The 26,223-nt window shown below is 49.4% G+C and overlaps 3 protein-coding genes and 1 pseudogene across 7 annotated transcripts in view; 3 read left to right on the forward strand and 1 right to left on the reverse strand.

Annotated features, from left to right (window-relative positions):
* The window catches only part of LOC127600668 (cytochrome c oxidase subunit 6B1-like), a 74,803-nt gene extending 57,875 nt beyond the window's left edge, over nucleotides 1-16,928 (forward strand). Inside the window, exons 1-4 of one of the 4 annotated variants that reach the window (XM_052065391.1) lie at nucleotides 15,054-15,218; nucleotides 15,664-15,803; nucleotides 16,165-16,265; nucleotides 16,652-16,928. In XM_052065391.1, coding sequence (XP_051921351.1) covers nucleotides 15,698-15,803; nucleotides 16,165-16,265; nucleotides 16,652-16,705 — 261 coding nt within the window. In that variant the 5' untranslated portion in view covers nucleotides 15,054-15,218; nucleotides 15,664-15,697 and the 3' untranslated portion in view covers nucleotides 16,706-16,928. Of the gene's footprint in view, nucleotides 1-15,053; nucleotides 15,219-15,644; nucleotides 15,804-16,164; nucleotides 16,266-16,651 lie in introns of those variants that run through there. The other 3 variants (XM_052065394.1, XM_052065392.1, XM_052065393.1) reach the window with 3 other exon arrangements.
* Nucleotides 1-26,223, forward strand: part of LOC127600519 (solute carrier family 2, facilitated glucose transporter member 3-like) — an 80,994-nt gene that overhangs the window by 53,078 nt on the left and 1,693 nt on the right. The window contains exons 2-10 of the mRNA XM_052065158.1: nucleotides 20,066-20,160; nucleotides 22,818-22,925; nucleotides 23,378-23,538; nucleotides 23,615-23,855; nucleotides 24,009-24,171; nucleotides 24,285-24,472; nucleotides 24,670-24,774; nucleotides 24,874-24,975; nucleotides 25,752-25,955. Of these exons, the coding sequence (XP_051921118.1) occupies nucleotides 20,137-20,160; nucleotides 22,818-22,925; nucleotides 23,378-23,538; nucleotides 23,615-23,855; nucleotides 24,009-24,171; nucleotides 24,285-24,472; nucleotides 24,670-24,774; nucleotides 24,874-24,975; nucleotides 25,752-25,955 (1,296 nt within the window). The 5' untranslated portion in view covers nucleotides 20,066-20,136. The remainder of the gene's footprint in view (nucleotides 1-20,065; nucleotides 20,161-22,817; nucleotides 22,926-23,377; nucleotides 23,539-23,614; nucleotides 23,856-24,008; nucleotides 24,172-24,284; nucleotides 24,473-24,669; nucleotides 24,775-24,873; nucleotides 24,976-25,751; nucleotides 25,956-26,223) is intronic.
* Nucleotides 1-26,223, forward strand: part of LOC127600520 (solute carrier family 2, facilitated glucose transporter member 3-like) — an 80,689-nt pseudogene that overhangs the window by 52,773 nt on the left and 1,693 nt on the right.
* On the reverse strand, nucleotides 2,419-14,408 carry LOC127600444 (ras-interacting protein 1-like). Of its 2 annotated transcripts, XM_052064993.1 has the most exons (16): nucleotides 13,885-14,408; nucleotides 13,241-13,362; nucleotides 12,701-13,152; nucleotides 11,773-12,033; nucleotides 11,427-11,686; nucleotides 9,803-9,964; nucleotides 9,152-9,356; nucleotides 7,587-7,885; nucleotides 7,267-7,428; nucleotides 5,884-5,924; nucleotides 5,516-5,670; nucleotides 4,599-4,711; nucleotides 4,216-4,510; nucleotides 3,231-3,394; nucleotides 3,018-3,159; nucleotides 2,419-2,849 (listed from the first exon to the last, which is right to left on the reverse strand). In XM_052064993.1, exons 2-16 carry the CDS (start codon nucleotides 13,360-13,362, stop codon nucleotides 2,671-2,673), a joined length of 3,012 nt encoding a protein of 1,003 aa, XP_051920953.1. In that variant the 5' UTR covers nucleotides 13,885-14,408; the 3' UTR covers nucleotides 2,419-2,670. The 2 variants fall into 2 exon arrangements, 1 of the variants encoding a protein (XP_051920953.1); XR_007962357.1 differs by lacking the exon at nucleotides 2,419-2,849 and having other exon boundaries at nucleotides 4,216-4,458.

The raw sequence follows: 26,223 nt of genomic DNA on the forward strand, positions 1-26,223 counted from the left end.
AGATCACCAAATGGGAGCTTTTCGCGTTCAGTGCGCAGGGCCATGGGCCATTATGGGCCTCTGATCGTGACTCCTGTGTGTGTGTGTGTGTGCGCCAGTGTGTGTGTGTGTGTGTGTGTGCGTGTGTGTGTGTGTGTTTGTCAATCAGAAAGGGTGGTCCTCGCTTTGCAGGCTTTTTTTTTTACTTGGTCCTCACTGTGCCACAAGTGCAGGAATGTGTGTGTGTGTGTGTTTGTGTGTGTGTGTGTGTGTGTGCGCGCGCGACACAATCACTGCGGTCCAGCGTTACATTACTCGCCTCCCTACTGTTTTCCTCCTCTTTTCATCCTTTTCTCTTTTCTCCTCTGACTCAGCCGTTTTGGTAGGAAACTCCATCTCTTTGAAGAGTGGAAGAATCTTTCATTACTCGACAGCGGGGCTCGGAGAAGGAAAAAAAAAAGAGATGATAGGGAGAGAAGAACCGGCCCATTGTCTTCAGCCCGCCCGCGCTCCTGTGCCCGCAGTCGGCGATGGTAATTGTGCGGAGCTAATTACAGAGAAACGCCACAACAACAGGTGTGGGGGCGGGAGGAGGAGGGGTGGGGGGGGTGCACCTGGGCGGAAGAAGCCTGGTGCGGTGGCGCAATTCCGGGTGAAAGTGAGCATGACATGTCGTCTGTGTCAGATCACAGGAAGCGTTAGTGTGTCACCCGCTTACTAAAGCTGACACGGTTACTTAATCCCCCCGTCAGACGCTGCTCACGGTAGTGCAAAAGACATCAAACTATTAGCAAAGGGCCAGTCTCAGACTCCCATCTGTGTCAAATTATACGTCTTAAAGCCTACATCTGTGTGGCATGACTGGAAAGTTGAAATGGGCGCGCAAACATGGCCGGCTCTCTAACTGGAGACCCCCCGGGGGGCGGGGAAAGGGGGGGTGTTCCGGAAGCCGTAACTCGGGGTCCCGTAAAATCCTTTGAAATCAATTATTACAGTAGACTGACGTCTTGGAATAGAAGCTGAATTTGTTCCGTGGCCACGCACATCTCAAGTCATCTTTCATGAAACCGTTCCTGAGCGTCATAACAGAATTCATTCATTCATTCATTCATTCATTCATTCATTCATCTTCCGAGCCGCTTGATCCTCACTAGGGTCGCGGGGGGTGCTGGATTCAATCGGATGTAAATCGCCAACCCGTCGGGATTTCACGCTACCGCTTCTATGAAATGCGCTGCGCCTCCTGGTGTTCCCGCCTTGGCCACCGGGAGGCGGTGTACCAAAGTCATGACTCCTGCAAGACTGTTTTCAATGAGACCGAAGACGACAGACCCGCGCGATCGTTGCGATACAATCTTACTATGACTGTGACGATTGAGGCCAACTGTTAGCATATTAGTGGCTAGCACGGTTAGCATCAATCTCGCAGGTGTTTCTTAAGACATCGTTGTTTGGTTGTTTTGAATACACACGACGCGTCATTCTCTTTGTGTTCAGTTTAGTTTGACCTTCAACTTTCAGATGGAATTGAGGAAGCGAGCCACCGGGGTGCTTCCGCTTGTGTTTCATCAACCTTCAGCAGTCTTTTTCGGCACTCCATTTATTTTTTTTTTGGGATGTCTTGCAGTGAGAATACTGGGGAGACGAGCCCACAGGGGGCGACGGTGACGATGTAAGCAGAGGGGGAGTGGCTTATAAAGTCTCTAGGCGATAGTGATGTTGCTTTTTTTTTAAAGCGTTTTACGGTAATCGTGCGAGGAGCTGACCGGAAGAGAGGAAACCAGTTCGGGTGGAAAGAAGCGCTGCAGAACAATAACTTTGCAGGGACGTCAGAGGGCTTCGGCCTCCAAACAGAGACGCTGATGCACTGTTTTCTTTGGACTGGCGCTCGCTAAGTACGCCGACTTAACTGGATATGACAGAGACCGGGTGCAGCGACGAGTGCATGCCACGCCGTTAGTCATTTGACGCCACGATAGCGGCACCACCTGTCTTGCCCTTCGTGCTCGGACATCATCGAGGGACTTTTACCACATCAGTAAAATGGGAAAGCACGCCGATGTGTCACATCGATTGAGGGGAAATTAAAATTGTCCTCGGCACTTTTCAGCTCTGACCTTGTTTTTTTTTTTTTAAATGATAACTTGCATCGGTAGGGACTTTATCTGATCATCATTTTGTTGCCTTGAGTCATGAGCCGATGCAAAAAATGCGACCATGATGACAGGAAATGAGAGCTTTGCCTTTGGTGATTATGTCAAAGTATGATGGCGACCTTAGTCAAGCACTTCTACTTGCAGACTCATCATTTCAACTCGTAGGGGGAATGGGTCCTGCAGCGCCACCCTGTGGACACATTTTTGTCCACTGATGCTGAAGCCCCGCCCACCACCGGAGGCCTCCGTTTGGGACAAGCTTGCCAAAACTCAAAAGGGCAAATGGAGACTGAGGACTTTTATTACAAACAAGTACTTTTTTTCTCGATACACTTACGTAAGGACAAACATTGAAAGCTTTGCTCCAAAGGCTTTTCGGTACATTTGGGGAATCAAAACAACACGGTCTTCTTACAGTACTTGGGGGGGGGGGGGGGGGAATCGAAAGGATTACATGAAGCGATATGAGAACGTTGTGTGAAGTTTGTTGGTTTTGTATTTGACGCGACATCCGTAAATCTCGATCCGGGGCGGCTCACAGCCGAGTCCTCTGATTGGCGGGAAGCTCGTCCTGGTCCAGCCCCCACAAGAAGGTGCGCAGGCGCGTCACTTCCTTTTGGAGTTCCGAGCTCGGCACCGGCTGGGAAAGGTCAAGCCGAGGGGTCTCGTTTGGCAGGATGAGAGGAGGGTGATCCAGGAAGCTCTCAAATATGTCTGAAATGTCAGCAAGCACTTGTGATTCTACGGGCAGATTAGGTGGCCATAGCAACACATAGAGGCTGACACCCGATTGGACGAACAAATCCAACACAAAACAAAATTGCCTCTTGGAAATGAAGGACGACACGACAAAGAGTTTATAGTCGGTATGAAAGGTCTAACCTCCGCTCAACACCGTGCCAGGTGGGGGAGCCCAAGAGGCCGGGGGGGCTCTGCTCGGTCCGAGCTTGTAATGAGTGAGGAGGTGGTGCAGTTGGGCGGGGCTTAGCAAGGCGTGATCCTCTTGTAAACTCTTCCAGGAGGACTAAGAAGAGAAAAGCCCAAAAAGTTCCACGGCAGAGTCCAACCGGGCGACAAAAGGGGAAATCCTTTTACCTGGATCAGACGCGTCTTGGGAATGCATAAAAAGTTGACGATGACTGACAGCTTCTTCATGAACTCGGAGGCGATGTCACCAAGACCCGCCCCCTGGAGCCAATCCAGGACCAGGTCCAAGTTTGTACGGATTTGCACGGCTCGGGACCAAGAAAACAATGCGTCTTTGAAAAAAAACACACACACATGAAGAATTTTTTAACATCTCATCATTGGATGAGAGTTCACTTGAAATGGGTGTTACTTGTTTTTTTTTTTTTCATTTTCAATCAAACCATGAAAATTGCTACGTTGGTGAATTTTTTTTTTTTTTTCATTCAATCGTCATCTCACATCCAGTCTCCAAACTTGACAACCAGGCCACAGGACTGAGTTTCATTTTAATTTATTAATTTTAATAATTAAATAAATAAATTATTTTTTAATTTTTTTTTAAATAATTAATTGTTTAAAATAATTTAATTAAGTAATTAATTGTTGGGGCGGCCCGGTAGTCCAGTGGTTAGCACGTGGGCTTCACAGTGCAGAGGTACCGGGTTCGATTCCAGCTGCGGCCTCCCTGTGTGGAGTTTGCATGTTCTCCCCAGGCCTGCGTGGGTTTTCTCCGGGTGCTCCGGTTTCCTCCCACATTCCAAAAACATGCGTGGCAGGCTGATTGGACGCTCTAAATTGTCCCTAGGTGTGAGCGTGAGTGCGAATGGTTGTTCGTTTCGGTGTGCCCTGCGATTGGCTGGCAACCGATTCAGGGTGTCCCCCGCCTACTGCCCGAAGACAGCTGGGATAGGCTCCAGCACCCCCCGCAACCCTAGTGAGGATCAAGCGGCTCGGAAGATGAATGAATGAATGAATGAAATGAATTAATTGTTGACTGCATGAAAGTGAGACAAGTTTGCTAGCTTGTTAGCTTGTTAGCCGCTACGATCCGTCGAGGAAGATACGACTCAATCCGTCGCGTCTGACGCTCGCGCAATGGTTGACTTCTCACCTCTCTCCAACAAGGTGTTGAGCAAAGAGGTGTTGGTGAAGAAGAAGAGGTAGCCGAAGGTTTGGGAGGTGAGCGGCGGGGAAAGGCGAGCTTCCCGGGAGAGCACCAGGGAAGAGCGATACACTTCCACCAGCCCGGCCACTTTGGGCGGCAGGGCGGACACGTCGTCCGGCTCCTGGTCTCCTTTGGCCTCTCCCTCGGCACCCTCCGCCGCCGCCGTGCCCTTTTCCTTCTCCTTCTCCTCTGTGGAGAAAGGGTTGGTGTCCAGCAGGGCAGGGAGGAGCGAGTAGAGGGTCTTGCGGACAGGGGGCGACAGGAAGCGGGCTCATTTGCACGCGAGGCGGATGAATAACGTCGACGGGCGGTGGCCGGCGTAGTTTTACCTTGGTGAGATGATAGACGCACTGCTGGAAGGTGTGCATGATGACCTCATCCAGTTGCGCAAGAGCTTCCGAGCACGTGTCCATGTCGGCCGTCAACAGCGGATCACCCGGGGCTGTATTATGAACAGGGGGACAGGGGGGGGGGGGACGGATTCAAAAGGAGGCGCCGCTTTTTGCCCCCTGAAATCATCATGACCTCAGCGACGGGCGTGACGTTGACAAAAAAAAAAATGGCGTTTGCCAATTGCGTCAATCATGAATCGAGTACAAAGACGTGACATTTTGGTGCCGGCTTCGGCGATGGCAGCTTGGCTGACGTTGACTTTTTGACAAGCGCTCGTTTGGATTATTAATGACAAACAGGCATATGAAAGAGTCTTGGCCTGCGAAGATGTCTCGGCTTTTCTCGCTGCCATTCACGCGCGACTTTTTAACGGCGGTGACGCAATCACCCGCAATTCGACCGCGGAATTCGAACGTCCTAAATCTGGGTTGGCAAAGTCATTTTTGGCGGCGGGCCACATCGTAGTCAGGGTTCGCCTCGGGGCGCAGTTCTGACCGTGAAACCGAAACGCGGGGGATACGCTAAGTCCACAACACCCCTTGTCATGTTCCTGTTCTCAGCCTGGCCAGCAGGGGGCAGAGTGAGCGGAATTTCTGGCTGCACGCCTGCTGCCAATCTTTCAATTAAGGCTGCGTATTTAAGATAAGATAAAATAAGATATCCTTTATTTGTCCCACACTGGGGAAATTTGCAGCCTCCAGCAGCAAGAATGTGGGTAGAAAGAAGAAAAACGTTCAATTAAGTGCAATATAAATACAAAATGGATAAATTAAGGACACGCAATCCGTCCGCTGGTTGTCAGAGTATCGTTAATGCGAGCAGCGGATTTTTTGTTTTTTCTCACGGTTCCCACCTTCAAATTCCCACTCTTTCTCCATGTGCTCCACTTTAACCTGAAAGAAGTTGAGGAGCTCGGTGGCATTGGACATCCAGAACATCAGCGGCCTGAGGTCCGACGACAACTTCTGGACGTTGGCTGCGCTAATCTCGCTTTCTGGCTCACAGGAACTGGACACAACAGGTAAGGAGTTGCTTACATCATTTTGGAACTTTGCGGGGGGGTGGGGAGGGGGTTATTTTTACCGGACTGGATTTTTGCAACTTGCTATCATCACACCACAAAAATGTAGCGCAGTCATAACAGCGCACGGACAAATGTATCACGGATCGCTGAGCGAGAGGTTGCTGAAAGAAGCAAAAAAAAAGAAAAAAAAGTCTTACTTTTGCGTGGGATGCTTATCCCCAAATTCCTTAATGTTATCCTGTAAAGAGATTTGGAGACAGAAGAGAAGGGGAGAGACATCTCGGTTTAGTGTGGTGGTAAAAGTCGGGTCGGGCCCCGCGGCCCCCGGCACCATGACAGCACATTTTCCAGCAACACAAGGGAGTGACATCAGCTCATCTCCATGATTTGATGGGCACACGGCACGTCTGCATTTGTCTTGATCAAGACCTCACGCTGTACACTGACTGACAATACCTGCTTTCCTTTTCCAACTGCAAAAAAAAAAAAAAGCCACGTCATCCAGTCGCGTTACGATGCGTGTTGTCTCTCGAGTATTCTGCCTTACCAAAAAAAAACAACAAAAAAAACGATCGTGCTCGACGTTGTCAGTCGAAACGAATTATGCTCTGACCGACCAATCAGAGGATGGGAACATGCCGTTGCGGGCCAAGCGTTCAAACTCTGTGAGGACTCACTTGGAATCTGATCGGCTGAAAAAAGCAGTCTCATTGCTAGTTTTAGGTCACCTGTGTCAAACTCGAGGCCCGGGGGCCAGGTCTGGCCCACTACGTCATTTTATTTGCCCCCCGAAAGAAAATCATGCCCGTCAATTTATACATTCATTCATTCATTCATCTTCCGAGCCGCTTGATCCTCACTAGGGTCGCGGGGGGTGCTGGATCCTATCCCAGCTGTCTTCGGGCAGTAGGCGGGGGACACCCTGAATCGGTTGCCAGCCAATCGCAGGGCACACTCACACCTAGGGACAATTTAGAGTGTTCAATCAGCCTGCCACGCATGTTTTTGGAATGTGGGAGGAAACCGGAGCACCCGGAGAAAACCCACGCAGGCCCGGGGAGAACATGCAAACTCCACACAGGGAGGCCGGAGCTGGAATCGAACCCGGTACCTCTGCACTGTGAAGCCGACGTGCTAACCACTGGACTAAAATCTCTACGGAAATGTCCAAATGTCATGTGTAACAAATAACATTGGGAATTTGCAATTGTTTAAACTCACTTCAACAACATTTGTCAATTATAGCTGACTTGACTGATTTCAAAACTCGTGAGACATTAATTTGTCGTGTACAAGGAATAAGGCAATGAGACCGTCGTAACACACCTCCGGGGGAAAGATGTAACTCCAAGGTGGCCCGCGACAAAAAAAATTGAGTTTGAGACCCCATTGACTTGGCAACACACAGAGGCTAAAATCTCCTTGGAACAATCAATAAATTATTTCTGGTAATTTCCTCCACGGGTGGAGTTGGAAATGGGTGCCTGCGTCGCTGTGGGAGCGAGCACTGTCGATTTGATTCAAGCGGCCCCTCTTGGTGCACCCATCTATGACATTTAGGCCCGTTCAATGTAACTTACCCAGACGATGTCTTTGATCTGGTTGGCCGCCTTGAGTAATATCTGCGGCGTGAGCGCAGGGTCCAGGCGCTTTGACGCGTGGTCGATCATGATTGACAGCAGATATGCCGGCGCCAAAGGCCCTCCTCCGGAGTCGGGGGAGGAGTTTTTCGATAGTATCTCCTAATCGCAAAAAACGGCGAGAGCCGCAATCTCGATTATTCGTCTGGCAATGTCCGATTGCCGCCAGCAACGATCGCGTCATACTCCTGACATTTCCTTTCTTCCCAAATCAACAAAGGTAGGGAGTGGCCCCGGCGCCGCGTCTATTCCCGCCTCACCTGCAGCAAGGCATCGGCGTGCCGAGGATGGAACTTGAGCGCCGACTCGGCGGATCCCAGGTAGTGCCTCAGCGCCTCCTGCTTGTCCGCCGACCCCGAGGAGCAGCAGGGGTGCGAGCCGTCCGAGTTCCAAGGCAGCGTCAGTGCCAACGGGGGAGCTGGGGTGACTCGGGGGTCGCGGTACAAAAAGAGGAAGTGGTCCCCGAGTCCGATGACGTCGCCGGGTTTCAGGATGGTCTCCCTATAAAGAGCCACGCCGTTGTGTGTGACGGCACCCCCTCGGAAAGGCCGCATCAAGGCTGGAAGAAGAGGAGAGCAGAATACGGCGTCCCTTGACGACTCATCGAAAATGAAAAAGTTTCGTTCGAACAAGCCTCTATGATATGACGTAAAGAAAAATGCATTTAAAATTAAAAAAATTAAAATGCAGTCAAGATGAATTGATGAATTGAAAGGGGCTAGTCCAGAGGTGGGCAAACTACGGCCTGCGGGCCGTATCCGGCCCGTTGGCCAGTTTAATCCGGCCCACCAAAGGTTGATCCACAATTAAGGTTCGATGTGAATGATTGCATTCATTTCAATTGGACTTGTAATGACAGGCATTTCACCGCCAGGTGGCGTGTTGAGTTGAAATTGCAGAACCCGGTGGGGGGGGGGCTTTTCGACCACCTCCATCCACCATCACAACCCATGATGCTTTTGTCTTTTGATGTTTGATATGGACTGTCAACAAATGCATTTTTTTTAATGTACCATAGCTTGTGCTGACCTGGCCCTTCTGTCAATTTTTAAAAGTCAATGCGGCCCCCCCGAGCCAAAAAGTTTGCCCACCCCGGGCTAGTCGTTAGAATTACTTTTAGTCGGGTTCCAGAACGAAAGCTCTCGTTTTTCGATTTTTCAAAAGCACCTTTGTTTGGATTCTGTTTTCTTCCCGATAATTCATTCATTCATTCATTCATTCATCTTCCTAACCGCTTGATCCTCACTAGGGTCGCGGGGGGTGCTGGAGCCTATCCCAGCTGTCTTCGGGCAGTAGGCGGGGGACACCCTGAATCGGTTGCCAGCCAATCGCAGGGCACACAGAGACGAACAACCATTCGCACTCACACCTAGGGACAATTTAGAGCGTCCAATCAGCCTGCCATGCATATTTTTGGAATGTGGGAGGAAACCGGAGCACCCGGAGAAAACCCACGCAGGCCCGGGGAGAACACGCAATCTCCACACAGGGAGGCCGGAGCTGGAATCGAACCCGGTACCTCGGCACTGTGAAGCCGACGTGCTAACCACTGGACTACCGGGCCGCCTTCCCGATAATGTTTTTCTCAATTGTCACTTCAACGATTTCATTGTAAACTCATCACCTCGAAAGACACGTACGCAGATGCTCGCCGCTTCTCAGTTAGCTGCAGTCAAATTTGCCATTCTTTGAGGAGGATAAAGAATATATACCAGCTTTGAGTGTTGTCATGTTATTTGTAAACGCGTGTCGCGCCACCGCCATTTTTCTTGAAAACGGGTGACGAGACCGCGTCGGCGATGCTACGCATAGTTGAGGAGTCTACCTCGCCCGGCGGGTGTCTCGGGAACGGCGGAATCCCTCCTCACGAGTAAGTGTCGGGCCAGGAGGTCAGGCGCGGACAGGAAGGTGTCCACCTTGAGAGGCTTCTTGCCCTTCCTCTCCCTCTCTTTGTCCTTCTCCCGCTCCCTCATTGTGGCCTTTCTCCCAAACACGTGCGTGTGCCCCGCCATGATGTACAAAACAAAATCCTAAAGAAAAACACACGGCGACGGAAATAGGGTGAAGGGATGTCTCCCAGGGGGGTCTGCGCGGTTTACATCGAGCCCCCATCAGATACGGAGGCCAACACGGGGCGAGTTGACATTATCCAAAGTGTGTCACAGTTTGCTACAAAGAGGACCTGTGTGAGGTCATTGTGCGAGATGGAGTGATGTGCACACGGCCTCTTGTGTTTCGGGAGTGTGTGTGTCGTCCGGGTATTGTGCTCGTCGGCAGATGTTTTGAGTCGGAGAGCCCGGCGGTGAGATGGAAATGCAGATGGCACGCGGCGATGAAGAGCATGCAGGTATGATGTCATGACCTGGGTGTAGTGCGCACGTGTTTGTTTGAGTCATCGTCATCGCGGCTACGTGGGGGCTCGTCCGCGGTCACGCCGCCGTTTGGGAGCGCGATAGCATCTGCGAGCGTGTCTTGCCTTGCTCTGGTCGTAACCCTGCAGCAGGAGGAAGTAGGGCCGGTCCGTCGGCGGAAGGATCAAACTTTGGGACATCATCTCCAGGTCACAGTTGGAGTAGTCTTTCTCCTCGGGCGGCTGGTGCGTCCATCCGACCTTTGCCTCCGCCTTGGATGCTCTGATCTGAATATGTTAACCAGACACCCACCCAACAAAAAAAAAAATCACTGTTAGACAACCAATCATGGATCAATATCTCCACCAAGGATGTATCAAATGCTTTCATAACTTAGAAAAATGAGATTGAGATCAATCACTTGTAAACTGTATCCAGTTTGTAACCTGAAACATCAAGTCACAAAAAAACTCTCCAAAAAATAATACTAATAATTCACAGAGTGACATAAAAACGGACATACGATTTACCAAAAAACAGCAATAAATGAAAAACTTGGAAAAACTAAAAACGGATTAAAACTAAGCTAAAAAAAAAAGCAAATAAAGTCAAAAGGAAATAAAAACCAACTATAATGAACAATCACGCCATGGGGGGGGGGGGGGCGGGGGAATGGGAATCATCACACATTTCCCACCGTGACGCCATCAAAGTGTCTTTAATCCATCCATCCATCATCTACCGCTTATCCGGGGCCGGGTCGCGGGGGCAACAGCTTTAGCAGGGAAGCCCAGACTTCCCTCTCCCTAGCTACTTCGTCCAGCTCTCCCCGGGGGATCCCGAGTCGTTCCCAGGCAAGCTGGGTGACGTAGTCTCTCCAGCGTGTCCTGGGTCTTCCTCGGGGTCTCCTCCCGGTGGGACATGCCCGGAACACCTCACCGGGGAGGCGCTCAGGTAGCATCCGAATCAGATGCCCAAGCCACCTCATCTGGCTCCTCTCGAAGACACGCTGGAGAGACTATGTCACCCAGCTTGCCTGGGAACGACTCGGGAGCCCCCGGGGAGAGCTTGAAGAAGTAGCTAGGGAGAGAGAAGTCTGGGCTTCCCTGCTAAAGCTGTTGCCCCCGCGACCCGGCCCCGGATAAGCGGTAGATGATGGATGGATGGATGGATGGAACTGGGTCTTTAGTCAAGGTGGAGCGATTTCTAAACGGTTCCAAAAACCTTCTGCCAGAAAGCAAACGTGTCAGAAAAAAGCCTCCTCGAACAACTCAACTCATCAGACGTGCAGTGTTGCAGTACCAAATATTCTCCACTTGGCGGAGATTGTTCCCTGTGTTCCATGCTTAATGACTTTGGTAGCCTGCTTGTGACTGATGCGACGACAGAAATGTGAGGAAAAGCCTGCCAGAACAGCTCAACTGTATTTGTGATGAATCAGAGGATTTACAAACGGTGTCGGGCGTGTGCCAACTCCCGTTTAACACCAGTTTTTGTCGCACATTCAGATTGGGCATCATCACGGGGACACTTGGAAGGACAAATAACGCCCCCTGCAGGACATTTGTGGCGTTTTGCCATTGCCCATTGCATTTGGTTCTCTGATGGCTTTCTACAAGAGGTTCCTGAACCAATCCCAGGACATTTTGGCCTCGTGTGCCACGTGAGCCAAAGACAAAACGCCTCAAAGAATTCCGGAAAGCTCCAAATGCTCTCGTTGCGTCTCGACGGTAGTTTTTTTTCCCTCACCTCGCCTTGCTGCGGGTCGATCATGCTCACGATGTTCTTCCTGTCCTGCGCGGCTCCGTTGTCGATGGCGCCGGGGCGGCCGCCGCCTCCGCCTCCGCCTCCGCGCGGGTCATTGGTCACGTGGTTGCCTTGACGGCGCCTCAGGCTGAGGTTCATGTCGCTGATGCTCCTCCTGAGCTCCGAGTTCCTTCCGCGGTGGCCCCGCTCGGCCTCCTCCGCCGCACCCCCTGACGACATCCTGCTTCGCCTCCAGCGCACACCTGTTGGCCAGACGACCCCCCTGAGGATGAGCGCCGGCCGGCCGGCGTTGCTGCCGCCGCCGCCTCCGCTAGCCTCGGCGGTGTACCTTGGTAGCTCTCGCCCTCCCTCTGCCGCTGTTTCTCCCGCTCCCTCTCCTCCCTTTCGTAGTCTTCCTTCCTCTGAATTTCAAAGCGCCGCTCGAATCCGTCCTTGGGCCGCCACATGTCGGCCAACAACAAGGGGCACTCCCACGGGGCCACGTTTCTGCGACACTCCGTCTCCCACTTGATCACTCCATCTGGCTGCTGGATGGGCTTTCCGATGACATCACACAGAAGGAAGTCCTCGGGGATGTGTTTCTGGAGAACTGGAAGGTAATGGAGAAAGGGTGGAGGTGCTGTTGACCTTTGCATGATGTCAGAAGTGGGATGAATTCACGCGGGGGGGGGGGGGGTCACATCAATCTCAAGCCTTTCAAGTTGACACAAGTCAAGTCCTACAATCTTGCTAGTTAGCTAAAACGCACTAGCAAGACCGACGCGAAAACACAACAAACTGTGCTGGTTTTCTTTTTTTTTAAATCGGCCTTTGCGCTCTACCGCGACTAGTGTTAGTTACTGACGCGTTGCTTAGTTCAGTTTTGATCATCTATTAAATTGTAAATTTCCCCAGTGTGGGACGAATAAAGGATATCTTATCTTATTAGTGAGCTAAATTGTGATGCTAACAAATGTCACCTGCCTTTGTGGGGTTTCATGGTGACTACGAGCACTCGGCATCCTAGCCGACTGATGAGTTGCCAGTATTATTTTAATTTTTTTTAAAATAAAAACAAGTCGCACACTCACTTCAAAACGCCGACCTTCAAATTCAAGTCAAAGTCAAAGTGAGTCTCACGAATAGCAGGCCGAGTCACGTCTTGTACGGGTTTTTGGATCCTCGCTTGCGGGATAGCGGCCCCTCGAGCGCCGCATTAGCCCACCTCCGCTCCAAAATTTGCAACCCGGCGGGAATATTTCCTCTTTCTCTTTTACCTGCGTCATCCGTTTCCTCCCGCTCTCTCTCCGTGTAGCGAGTGATGACCTGAGCGATGAGCTGACCGGCCGTGGAGTGAACATTGGCCAGCAGGGAGCGATAATTAGCGCCGCTGGATAGCGCATCCCCGTAGATCTTAATCAGGCCCGGGGCCGAAGAAGTAGTCGAGGGTACGTAGTGGTGACCGGAGGATGCCGCCGAGTGGGCCCACAGCTCTCTCTCCCTTTCCCCCGCCGCCCGGTCCCGGTCGCTGTTGGAGCGCCCCCGCAGGAAGAGGTGGGAAAGGCGCTTGGCGCGCGACTGGGGCGCCGCGGCCCGAGGCCGGAGAAAGGCCGGGGAAGGAGATGGCGATGGGTTTGGGGAAGCCAGCGAGGGGGTTGAGTTCGATAGGGAAGAGGAAGGAATGGAGGGGGCCTCGTGAAGGGAGGCCGCGTCAGAGCTGGTGGTCGACCTGGAAGAGGAACGGACCGCTCAGCTGTGAATTATGACTGACTGAACAACAGACGATAACCCGATGAAAAAAGTTTCACTCCACTCACTTGACGGAGACGGCGCTGGGCCAGCGACGCCCCAGCTTTGCTAAATGTTTCCTGGGGGAATCGATCCAAAGACCGACTGGGAAATGGAGCCTTCTGACACGAGGACTGCCTGACCCCTCCATCTGAAGAACAAAAACGACACATTCAAAGACGGATAAATCCTAAAAAAATGCAATCGTCATCGCTGCCGGACACTGCGTGACGGTGTGTCACCGGTGCCAGAAATGAAACAATGTAACAATAGGATGATGTCACCGTCGAGATAATATCAACAGGATGATGAACAGTAAATTGTCAACAATGTGGAAATAAACGGGGGCCAAATCAACCCAAATGCATTTCCCGGGAAAATGACAGCATCTTAAACAGGAAGCATCCTTTTGTCGGATTCGCGTCAAAGCTGGAAGGGGACGTGTCCCCACTTGGAAAGTCGTGTGGCGGCCATTTTCTCCAATTCCGTTCGAAAATACACTTTGGTTGATCCTCATCTCAAATCTATGCCCCGAAGTGGATGTTTTTTTCATTTTAGACATTTTAAAGTACCATTATGTCAAAAATGTTTTTTTTAAATAATAATAATAAAAAATCCCAAGATTAAAGACAACTTTAAAGAGGATTTGCTCTCAAAATGATTCGCTACTCACCCACAGGAACTTCTGATCCTTGTGTAGTTTTTTTTCCACCTTTTTTTTTTAAGTACCCAAAAAGCAAATACGCAGCTCAATACAATCTAACAATCCTCAGTCTTTTCCTTTCCCGGTGATGAAATTCCATTTTTCTGTCCGTCACACATCTACACGTGTGCTTCTATCAACTCCTGCCATCCGAGAATACAAGTCTTCTGCAAAGTATCAAATAGTTTGACGCCACTTTTGGCCCTCGACGGCTTCGACGAGCTGTGCTCGTTTCTCTCTGCCTCTCTAAGTCTATAGATAGAGAACCAGGCCCATTGTTCCAAGTGACAGAATTTCCTTCCTTTGCAGTGGACAACACCTATATCCTGACTGAGAGCGGGAGAGAAGGAACAGCGACTGTAGAAAGCGGGAGAAGCGGGAACAGTCACTTTGGAGCTTTGAGACACACGGTGGATTTCAATCAATCATTCTTGTCGACGTTTGAGGGTAATTGGAAGGACAGTGAACACTGAGGTCTTCACTTTCTTGCGTTTACAGGGGAAGTGGATGGTGGGGGTGAGGGGCGGGGGCGGAGGGGGGAGTCAAAGATAGTGAGACAGAAAGTTAGAGGTGGACACCTGTGAACATTGGAGGAGAACGCGAGTCCCAATACCAGGGTGCGGTTCTCCCGCGGTTCACATTTTCAAAGACATAGTGATGACATGTACTTTATTCCAGGCTCTCAAAAGTACCCGCCCTCAGTCTTTGACTGACCCCCGCGGTGACCATGAAGTCAGAGTACATCATGAAACTCTGTGCTTTTATTTTGAAAGTTGTGGATTTGTTTTATGGGCACACGAGTGGACATTGTAGCAAGCGAGGGAGCGAGCAAACGACGGTGCCTCTCTTTGAATTGAGGTTAGGCAAGTCCCCTTTCTGTCCACTTTCAGAACTCGTCTTGAAACGCATTTTTATTCTTTTATACATCATTTTGGTGCTTGATTGTAGCTACTGTCTTTAGGTCATTAATTTATTTGGTTGAACTGTTTTTGTGGGTCTCATTTTTAATTCAGGCACATCACTTAGTATGCAGCGGTGGGTGTTTTTAAAGGGCCCTGGAAATACCGTTGAGTTCGTTGACAACAACAAAAATCACGATGTGTGAGTGTGAAAGAGAGAGAGAGTTTGACTAATGACTGTATTAAGTATTTCATTAATGTGTATGGGGACATTTCAGTCATCAAGTGTGTGTGTTCGATTTTGTTGACTCCGCCCCCTGAGCTTTTTTTTCGCCCCAGCATGCTTTGCGCGCGGAACAGGAAGGACATCTTTCCATAGAGGACAACGGCCGAAAAGCACTCAAGGTTGGCTCGCCTTTACATTCAAATGTGGCTCTTTCGCGATACATTTGGTCTATTGTAGTCTTTATACCGAGCCACTAAGTATTTTGTGGATTAGTAGCAATTGCTGTCGTGTTAATATTTGTCACCCCCGCTAAAAAATGTCCACAATTGGTGAGTTAGCATCAACGCGTGAGCAACCTCCTCGGCTAACCATGCTAACTAGCCGCGTCGTTTTCTATTTAATGTCCGTTGTTTTTTCTACTAAACGAACCATTCTGTTACATGTTAATGTTGTTTATAAACCATTAAGTAGTGCTAAACGATGATGAGTGTTGTCGGTCAAAACGAATCACCGCTCGCCGATTTATTTATAACTTAGCCGGTTAACGTAGCGCTTTACGCGGAGGTCACGCCGATGCGCTTTAAGTCGCTCTTATTTAAAAATGCTTTCGGTGTCTTATTGAAGTAACGCGTGAACCTCATATCCGAAGCCGGCAAACATGAGTGAGACAATTGAGGGGAAGATTAAGAACTACAGGACTGCACCCTTCGACGCCCGCTTCCCCAACACCAACCAGACCCGCAACTGCTTCCAGAACTACTTGGGTGAGCCTATCCACTGTCCCAATTGGAACGAATTATCTGGAGTCACAAATTGGATCGATTTGAATGTTGCATGCTTTCAAACACACCGTCTGCAAATTGGGCAAGTCTGCCCTTCAAGTGATGAATCAACTATTGATTTTGATTATTTTATGTTTGTTTGATGGTGTTGTGCTTGAACATCAAAACAAACTGTCAAATGCTGATGTTAGTTTCACATCTGTTCGAATTATGCCTGAAATTAAATTGGGGGGAAAAACGAGCACAGTATGACTTTTGGGACATCAGCTCTACAGGACAGTGTCAGTTGAATTTCCTTCCACTGAATTGTATTCATCGAAGACTTTGCCTATTTTCTGTCCAGACTTCCACAGGTGCAACAAGGCCCTGTCGGCCAAAGACCAGGATGTGGCCCCGTGCGAGTGGTACAAGAGGGTGTACAAAAGTCTTTGTCCCTTGAGCTGGGTAAGGCCGACATTGTGGAGACGTACTCTGACATTTGGATTCACTATGTCAATTTTTTTCTCAATTTAATATTGTGATATGGTGAAACTGTCAAAATATTCAAAATATCTTTTCAACCCACAATTCAGTTCAACATTTGCCCCAATTATTTTTTTGCCTTGTCTTCATATTACCATATTACACACAAAAAAATACGGTAAAGTGTCACCATATTTTAAAAACTGCAGCATAAGAACAACTTAATATAAAGACACTCCTACACTTGTAATGTCTTTTTTTCTCTTATGTGTAAATTGGCCCCCTGTAAATGCATGGATAGTGTTTGCGAGGGTGTTCCTCAAGATGCGCCCACTCAATGGTCACGGTTGTTTTCATGTGTCCCGCAGGTTGGTAAATGGGACGAGCAGATTGAGAATGGAAGTTTCCCCGGAAAAATCTAAAACACCATCGCAGTCATCCCTCAAAACTTTGGTTACAATTCACTCAATCGTATTTGTGAACATCTTCAACCAGCGCCCCCCGCGACAATGCCGTCATCTTCTGGAGGGTTTCTGGTCTTAACTTATCATTCAAACGCACGTTAAGGTCAAAGCTGTGTTTTTCCCCCGATGTGTATAGTCACTTCCTGTTTGGCATTGTTTATTCAATAAATACGATGCACACGGAGTCGGTCTTTAGTGTTGTTTTTATTTGGTCTGCAAATTCCATCCTAATCATGACAAAGATGCCTTTTTTTGCTATATTTTTAATATTGTCATCTTAAGCTTTTGACAAAACGATTACAGTCACAGAATGATAGTTCTGTACTTGTTGCGCCGATTGCATCCTGGGACGTCTTCAATGTTGTCGATCATTCAGCAGAAATTTCGTGGCCCTGTAATGGCACACTTTGACCACAAGGTGTCACCGTTGGATAGGTTTCCGTTTGTTGGTTGTGTTGTATTTATGGGTTTTACGTGGTGTGGTTCTCCAAGTAGTCAATGGTGGTCAAGCACATTCGATGAAGCGCGCAGAACTGTTCGTTATGCCCCCCCCCCCTTATTTTTGGAAGGCGTTTCACACAGGCTAGTGGGCCAAGTGGCGTGACTCTATGACATAACCGACTGGCAACGCACTCCACGATTGCCGCATACTCCAAACTGTGCTTGATGGGTCCAGACAAGTCTTCTGTGTGTTTATTTGGCCCCTGCAATCTGCTTCATTCGCAATTGGCCACGTCGCCCCCTGTTGGCCGCTGTGACTAAATGCAGCTTTCGGAACCAGCCACCCCTTTAATGGTCCATCTGAGCACTATTTCGACTGCCACGGAGCACGTCAAACGTCAGATCTGATGAATGCTGGCAGAGAGTCGCACGGTATGCCACTGAGCACTTTCGGGTTTCAAGTCTGGGTTCGGGGTGAAACCATGCTCGGAATTTCAAGTTACAAAGTCAACACTCATAGCCAATTTAGACTTTCTATAGAGAGTCTGCAGCGGCTGTTTTCATTGTTTCGAGACTGCGCTCGTCCGGGTTGTTGCAAATGATCAGGAAATGGATGCCAGGCGATGGCGTGTGTGCGCAAGCGAGATTGGCAGACGGCAGCTCTGGCCTCGCTTCCTTCCTCTCGCGCTCTTACTGTGTACAAATAACACTTTAATTTGATTGTGGCCATGTTGCAGGATGATGCGTGACCTTGGCAACTGAACGGGATGTCAGGAAAGGAGGGCTTGAAGAGTGAAGCGAATGCTTTGAACGAGATTGAGTTGCATGGGAGCGTGTGTGCGTGTGTGTGTGTGTGTGTGTGTAACAGCTGCAGGTAGGATGTCTCACTAGGATGTGTCACAACAGCTGGTTCTTTTGACGCATTTGTGTTTGTAAGACACACGGCGCGTGTGTGACATTACTAAAAAAAAAAAAATCAATACTCTTTAGTTCGGAGATGTTGAAATACGGCGCCTCAAATGTTTCTCCCAGCTGAATCAGGTCCCTGTAGCAGACGTGACAAATTGTGCTCCTCCTGTGACAGTTGGGTTTCGTGTGCATAGTTAGGTTCAAATTTAAGAAATACTCATCACATTTTAGCACATGTCTGCAATTTCAAGTCAAATAAATAAATAGAAATACACATTGGGTTTCGACAGCAAAATAATTTAAGATTGGTATTAGTACTGTTTTGTGTATTTCCTATCATCAGTCATGTTGTGAAATTTCAAGGAGTCACGTCAAGGATTTTATTCTTTAAATACTTTGTGTCGTCTGTCAGAAAAGTTGATCCTACTTGTAGGAAAATGAATCTCAATTTATCAATAATTTAAAGTCATTTCGGGTAGTCCGGTGGTTAGCACGTCGGCTTCACAGTGCAGAGGTACCGGGTTCGATTCCAGCTCCGGCCTCCCTGTGTGGAGTTTGCATGTTCTCCCCGGGCCTGCGTGGGTTTTCTGCGGGTGCTCCGGTTTCCTCCCACGTTCCAAAAACATGCATGGCAGGCTGATTGAACACTCTAAATTGTCCCTAGGTGTGAGTGTGAGCGTGGATGGTTGTTTGTCTCTGTGTGCCCTGTGATTGGCTGGCAACCGATTCAGGATGTCCCCCGCCTACTGCCTGGAGACGGCTGGGATAGGTTCCAGCACCCCCCGCGACCCTAGTGAGGATTAAGCGGTTCAGAAAATGGATGGATGGATTCAAGTCATTTATGAAATTTCAAATTGGATATTTTTTTTAATGCCGCTCGCATCGTGCCGATTTCATCACTTTTCAAAAAATTGATCACATTTCTGGGCTACAGTCGGCTGAGCAGTTGCGAAAGAACACAAAGTGTGTTTTCCCTCAATTCTACTTGTCAACAGCACCTCTCTCATTAGCTCATGGAGGTCAATCCTGCCGATGAAAATCAAATCTTAACACTTTGGTATTTTGTGGAGGCCTTCAAATTCCAGGCCGAGATTTAGGTGGGCCACCAGTTTAGAAATGAGGAATTAGGGGAAGGGAGGTGGTGTGATTGTTCGCCACCTACTGAGCCGGTCTCATGGTCTCTGCATGACCGGGCTTTGTATCTCAGGCACGTGCACGTTGCCCATTGTGCCGGCGCCCTGGTGGGCAGCCGCCACAGAGCCTCCTTTCAGCCGTGCCTGAGTTTGTCCCCCACCTCAGGCACGTTGCCCCCCCCCAACGTCTCGACCTCCTTCTCCTTTCTCCTCTTCCTCTTTTTTTTCTCCCGTAGATGACCGCAAACATGCCGCAGCGAGACGCATGTGAAGTCATCATCATTGGAGGCGGGGGAACTCCAAGCTTTCATCTTTGGATTGGAAATGAGTGAAATTACAAACGGTGTGCATCATTCTTGACAAAGACAACGTTAGTCGCACATCTGCCACGTTGATAAAATATTGACGTTTTACCTCTGTTCAATATAAACCCGGTGGGGCGGGGGTGTGGGGGTGATCTGCTTTCACGGGCCACATAAAATGACGTGGCGGGCCAGATACGGCCCCCGAGCCTTAAGTTGGACAACTGTGATTCCCATTATCAAAGGAGACTGTCGCAGCACTCGCCTCTCTTTAAATGGGATCTCGGGAGGGGGGGGGGGGGGCGAAACCAGACGTGTGTGTGTGTGTGTGGAGGGAGGAGGAAGAGAGGGGGAGGAGTTTCTCATCTGCCGCTGCTGAAGTGAGGGCAGACCCATCTCAATAGTCTGGACCACATACAGGTCCGGCCCCATCCCAGTGCATCAGGTACAGCGAGACTCGCCGTCGCACGCCGCCGTTTGGCTTCTGGCTCTGCTGACGTCGGGCTGCCGCTTGTTTGTCTATTTGCTTTCAGGTTCGACAGCCGTTTGCACAGAGAAGCGCGTTTTTCCAGAAAGTCCATTTTGTTCGGGAAAAAAAGTGAAGATGGAGCGCATGGAAGATGATAAGGTAGACACTTCTGTTCCTTTTATTGCATGGCGGCAGAATTTTAACGGCAAAGCAAGCCGATGTCGCGACAAAGTTCCGAATTGTCGGTTCCCACTTGTTGGATTGGACTCCGTTTGGTGCAGCTCGCTAAAAAGCTGGAGTTCATTAAGTCGCAGGCCGGCACTTTGGTAATTTTCCTTTCTGGCAAGAGGAGGATGAGAACTGAGCGTTTTGGGGACGTGACTAAGAGAAGAGGGGAGAGCGGGGAGAGCGGGGCAAGCTGCGACTTGAGCGTGATGCCTCCGTGTTTAAATGCAGGTTGAGAGAAAGCGAGGACACGCACGCACGGGACAAGAAGACACAACATTAGGTACACCTGCGCCGTTTCATGACATCCGGTACGGGGGGCTGCGTTGACAAGATTCTCACGCAAAGTCATCCTTCAGCGAGGTGATTGGGCCGAGTTTAAATCGGACGGCGAGTGCTTCGAAACCCGACGGTGGTTTTTCTTGGGCAACATGTTGCACATTCTTTGGTCGTCCTGATGATTACGTCACAATTTTGACATCGCTTGGATGGGGTGTCCAAATCTGCATACGGAATGTGAATACACACCAAAAAAAAAAAAAAAAATCCTCTCACTAACTGAACAAATGAATCCACAAGGGAGTTGCAGACCATCCCGTCTACTCCCAGGATTGGTCGCCAGGTTCCCAAAACAAAATGGTGACAGGTTTCATGTCGGCACATTTGCGTGTTGCTTAATGCTAAAAATGTGAAGTCGATCCAACATGAATTTCATTGGATGAAGGTCAAAGGTCAATGTGTTTGACGTAAGGCGGCCTGGTGTGGGGGACTGGTTCGCGCATCGACCTCACAGTGCAGAGGTCGTGGGTTCGATCCCAGCTCTGGCTTTCCTCTGTGAAGTTTGCATGTTCTCCCCGTGCCTGGGTGAGTTTTCTCCGGCAACCGCTTCATGGTGTCCCCTGCCTGCTGCCCGAAGACGCCTGGGGTAGGCTCCAGCACCCCCCCCCCCCTCCCTTGGTGAGGGTGAAGCGATTCAGAAGTTGGATACATGGATGGATGGGTGGTGTTTGATATATAATAATACAAGTGTTGGTCCAACGTGGACCTCAGCAGTCTTAATTCCCCCCCCCCCCTTGTTGAAGAATGCGACTACCCATTTTGTAAAATTCCAAAGGATTAACTGCAGTTTAAAGAGGAGCCGAGACCAAACCGTCCAACCTGTGACGGCTGGAGTCAGGACTGAAGCGCAATGACAGGAAATGACTCAACTCGAGTCGGTTGAAAGGCAGCAAAGTTACGGCAGCACGGTTAGCAAGTCTATCGCACCCCTTCACAGGTTCCTGTGTGGCATTTGCACGTTGGTCCCCCCCCACCCCCCCAGAACACTGACTTCTTGTTTGTGTTGCCAGTATTTTTTTTTGTTTTTTTGTAAGGTTTTTGTTTCAATTTTTTTTTTGTAGCTAGCAAACAAACGTTGCAATGTTATAAATGACCACTAGACTGATCATTTCAACTCAAGCATCGCAGAGCTACATGGCGTATGTTTCTTGGGTTGTTAGATGTCCCGACCGCTCCCCGCATTTAAAAGGCGTGACGGCCCCGGCGTAATTTTCACGTCCTATCGCCCAACAGTTGCGCAAGGAAAAGCGTGTCGCTGCAAGTGCCCGCGTGTTGCCTCTGCCTGTCGTCTTTGCGTTTCGGCTCCTTCTTGTTCTTCTTTATCTTCTGCTTCATTCATTTCTGCTTCTTTGTTCCGATCGCAGTAGCCACACGACACGGTTACGCTCGCAGGAGAGGCGGACGTCGTGTCCGAGAGTGCAGGTGTACAAGCGTGGAAAAATTTAAGAATTGCACGTCCGATGTTATCGCTTTGCGCCACTGTGCTGAATTACGTCGTAAAAATGGCGGCACCCATTGAAATGGTCGCCAGCCAGGGCTCACTTAGACGAAGAATCATTCAGAGACAAACAGTCACACCTTGGGACAATTTAGAGCTCGGGTGTCAAAGTCAAGGCCCGGGGGCCAGATCCGGCCCGCCACGTCACTTTATGTGGTCCGCAAAAGGAGCAAATCATGTGTGTCAACTTTCATGATCCTTGCTGAAATCCGGACCGAAATTTCAAAATTGTCACGACTAATAAATAACGTTGAGATTTTGCATCGGCATGTCGTTTTTGCATATTTTATCCAAATTAAATACGATAATTATTATTATTATTATTACCGGCCCACCCCCAAAACCACAAAATAAATAATGCAAACTTCTCAAAGTGAAACGTTGTGTTGAGCATGCAGCAAAGATCTGCTGCACGAGCAGCTTATTATGCGCTAATCCCGAGGCCAGCGGGAAAAACAACCGAAATCCAGTCGCTGTAGGTGCTTTGGACTGACCTGCAGGCTTGCCTGTCACGCAGCGGGCACTATGGTCGCGCCAATAACGAGCAGGTTGAAAGGAAGTCGGTGCGAGCCCGCGATGTGGAAAAGGCTCGTTGTGCCCGCGTGACGGCCAGCCTGTCCGCAAACAGCGAGAGCTTTGTCAAAAGGCAGCGACACTCCGCAGCCAATGTTCCAACAGAGGCCTTTCTTTGAGCAAATGCATCCGTGCTTTGTTCTCATCTCACTTGGTGCTTTCTCTCGCCTTCATGCGACAGCCCAAGCAGAAGAAAATCACCTGCTTCCTGCTCTACTGCGTGTCCACTGCCGTCATCGGTTCGCTGCAGTTTGGTTACAACACCGGGGTCATCAATGCACCTGAACAGGTATATGTGTGTGTGTGTGTGTGTGCGTGCGCACGTGTGTTGCTAACAAGGTACCTTTTGTTGTGTATGCAAATACATTTTCGCAGAGATGTACTCTAATTACTGTAGGAGAACAAAGTCTTTCTAAAAGAGAGCAACAATTGATGACAAGTGTGTACCTTATCTAGCGTCCGATTAATGCCGATGCAAGTCGCTATGTGAAAAAAATACAAAATGGCTCCATGACGGATTGAAAAATCTCTATCTATCTATCTATCTATCTATCTATCTATCTATCTATCTATCTATCTATCTATCTATCTATCTATCTATCTATCTATCTATCTATCTATCTATCTATCTATCTATCTATCTATCTATCTATCTATCTATCTATCTATCTATCTATCTATCTATATAATATTTTTTTGGGGGGGGTTCATTTTGTTTTTCTTTTGCTGTGGCTTGCACAGAAACTGCGTAGGTTCTTTCAAAATGTTTCTCTGGAGCGCTTCAACGAGCCCTTCAGTCCGGGAGCCACCACCATGGTGTGGAGTTTTGCGGTGGCCATCTTTAGTGTGGGCGGCATGTTGGGCTCCTTCAGCGTGGGGGCCATGGTCAACAAGTTTGGCAGGTGAGCAAGTCAAGACTGTGGGTGGGGGGGCGTGGGGGGGGGAGGAATGTCTCCGTTGACCATCTTCGCCGTCCAGGAAGAAATCGATGCTGTTGGCCAACGTTCTGGCCCTGCTGGGAGGGGCCCTGATGGGACTCTCCAGCCTGAGTCGCTCTTTCGAGATGGTCATCATCGGACGCTTGATCATCGGCGTCTTCTGCGGTCTGTGCACCGGACTGACGCCCATGTACGTGGGCGAGATCGCCCCCACCGCCCTCCGAGGGGCCTTCGGAACCCTGCACCAGCTAGGCGTGGTTATCGGCATCCTGGTGGCGCAGGTACGAGACTGACGCACGTCTTGCGCTCCGGTCCGATAAAATTATATTTGCAGCACATGCGCAAAGATTTGCAAGAGAAATTTGGTCAAGAATTTGCTCTCCGCCATTCACAAAGTTGCGACAATATGGTGTGTTTTGGTTTCTTCTCTTCAGATCTTTGGTCTGGAGTCTCTTCTGGGCTCGGATACTCTGTGGAGCGTCCTCCTGGCCTTGACCGCCCTTCCTGCCATCCTGCAGAGCATCATGTTGCCCTTCTGCCCCGAGAGCCCCCGCTACCTTCTCATTGTCCTCAAGCAGGAGGAGGAGGCCAGGAAAGGTTCCGTATACGAGATCCTCACGTTGGCGGTATTTTTTTTTTGTTTTTCAAGTTATTTATTTTTTTTTCCCCCCTCAACCTTATTCCCACTGCCGCTGTCCCGCGCCTTGCAGCGCTGGTGCGGCTGCGCGGCTGCGAGGACGTGAGCGACGACATCGACGAGATGAAGGAGGAAGGGATGCGGATGGCCATGGAGAAGAAAGTCACCATCCCGGAGCTCTTCCGCTCACGGAACTACCGCCAGATCATCATCATCGCCATCGTTCTGCAGCTCTCTCAGCAGTTTTCGGGCATCAATGCCGTGAGTAACGTCTGAAGGTTTAGTTTTATTTGTGGCTAAATGAAGCTCCTCAACTCACTTCAGCATAGCTCCACCACATCAAGATGGCGGCGAAACACCACTTGTTTCCAATTGAAGCTCCTCAACTCACTTTAGCGTCGCTCCTCGGTACGTTTGTCGCTTTTGTTGTCGCCGACTCACGTTGAACTTGATTTTAGGTCTTCTACTACTCGACGGGCATCTTTGCCTCGGCGGGCGTAACTCAACCCATCTACGCCACCATCGGCGCCGGAGTGGTCAACACCGTGTTCACCGTCGTTTCCGTGAGTGTCGCACCGCTACTTTGTTGTCCTTTTTCCGCGCAGTTTGTTGGATTTTCGACCAATCCCTGCGGATTCCCTCCCCCCACCCCCCACCCCCAGCTCTTCCTGGTGGAAAAGGCGGGCCGAAGGACCTTACACCTGATCGGACTGGCCGGAATGGCCATTTCTGCCTTGCTCATGACCATCTCCCTTTCTCTGGTGGTGAGTGACGATTAAGATAAGATAAGATAAGATATCCTTTATATGTCCCACACTTAGATTAGATGAATGCGTCGGGTTTTTTTTTCACGTAAGGCGGATTTTGTTGGACTGGAACAAATGCAAACAAATGCAGTTACCAAAGTGATGTAAAAAAAAAAAAGTGTCTTGATATGTGGATATTCTTTCAAATTTATTTATTTTGTTTTGTACAACCTGAGGAACTCGATTGGATAAAAGAAAAAAAAAACGACAAGGAAAGTAAACAACTAAAATGTTAAATTAGCGTCGGCACACAATTGCTGTCGTTGCCAAGCGCCTCTCATTAAGCCTAATTCAAGTTCAGCTGTTTGCTAACTTGACTGTATTTTATTTTGTTTTCCAACTTGAACGTTGGTTTCGTCGGACCGGAACAAAATGCCCCGAAGAGATGCGGAGGAATGCGTTATGCTGATGCACCCGCGTTATTTCACTGAAATTAATAATGAGGAAGAAAATGTTTTGAGTCATCCAGGTTACAGGCAGAGAGAAGGATATATCTTGGCTGCTTTTTTTGCTTTTTTACAAAAACTTGGCCTTTGAACAGGGGGTGTGTAAACTTTTGAGATCAACTTCATCCTGTAGCTCCAATTAGAGTTGCCTCGATCGGTTTGTATTTGTCGTCAGGGATGTGATCATGAGAATATGTTCTTGTCTTGCCTTACCTCTTATGAAGTATTTGGGCCTTAGCTGCGACTCCCATGGATTTATTTGCCTCATTTTGCTGTTTGTCTGAGCAGAAATCGACCCCGTCTCTGAGCTACTTGGCCATCGTGGCCGTGTTCGGCTTCGTGGCCAGTTTTGAGATGGGTCCGGGTCCCATCCCCTGGTTCATCGTGGCCGAGCTCTTCGCCCAGGGCCCTCGACCCGCCGCCATGGCCGTCTCCGGTTTATCCAACTGGACCGCCAACTTCCTGGTGGGCCTTGGTTTCCCCAAACTGGAGGTACGCAACTGTCAACCCTGAAAATGACGTGACGTGGCAAGGAACTTTTTTTCCTTTTTCCTCTTGTAAACATTTTGACTTTTTCTATTCTCAAAACAAGACATTCTTTTTTTTTTTTTTTTTTTTAATTCGTACAACTGAACGTGGGTGGCCCGGTAGTCCAGTGGTTAGCACGTCGACTTCACAGTGCAGAGGTACCGGGTTCGATTCCAGCTCCGGCCTCCCTGTGTGGAGTTTGCATGTTCTCCCCGGGCTTGCGTGGGTTTTC

This window comes from Hippocampus zosterae, chromosome 5 (assembly GCF_025434085.1).
Source record: "Hippocampus zosterae strain Florida chromosome 5, ASM2543408v3, whole genome shotgun sequence".
In the NCBI taxonomy this organism is placed as follows: Eukaryota; Metazoa; Chordata; class Actinopteri; order Syngnathiformes; family Syngnathidae; genus Hippocampus; species Hippocampus zosterae.

Bases quoted from the DNA above. Each gene is read 5' to 3' on its own strand.
- LOC127600444 (XM_052064993.1), bottom strand. From the start codon at position 13,362: ATGGAGGGGTCAGGCAGTCCTCGTGTCAGAAGGCTCCATTTCCCAGTC. The intron at 7,429-7,586 runs GTGAGGCGGGAA...TTTTGCGATTAG, and splicing joins ACGCCGATGCCTTGCTGCAG to GAGATACTATCGAAAAACTC. The intron at 5,925-7,266 runs GTAAGTTACATT...ATCTCTTTACAG, and splicing joins AGATCAAAGACATCGTCTGG to GATAACATTAAGGAATTTGG.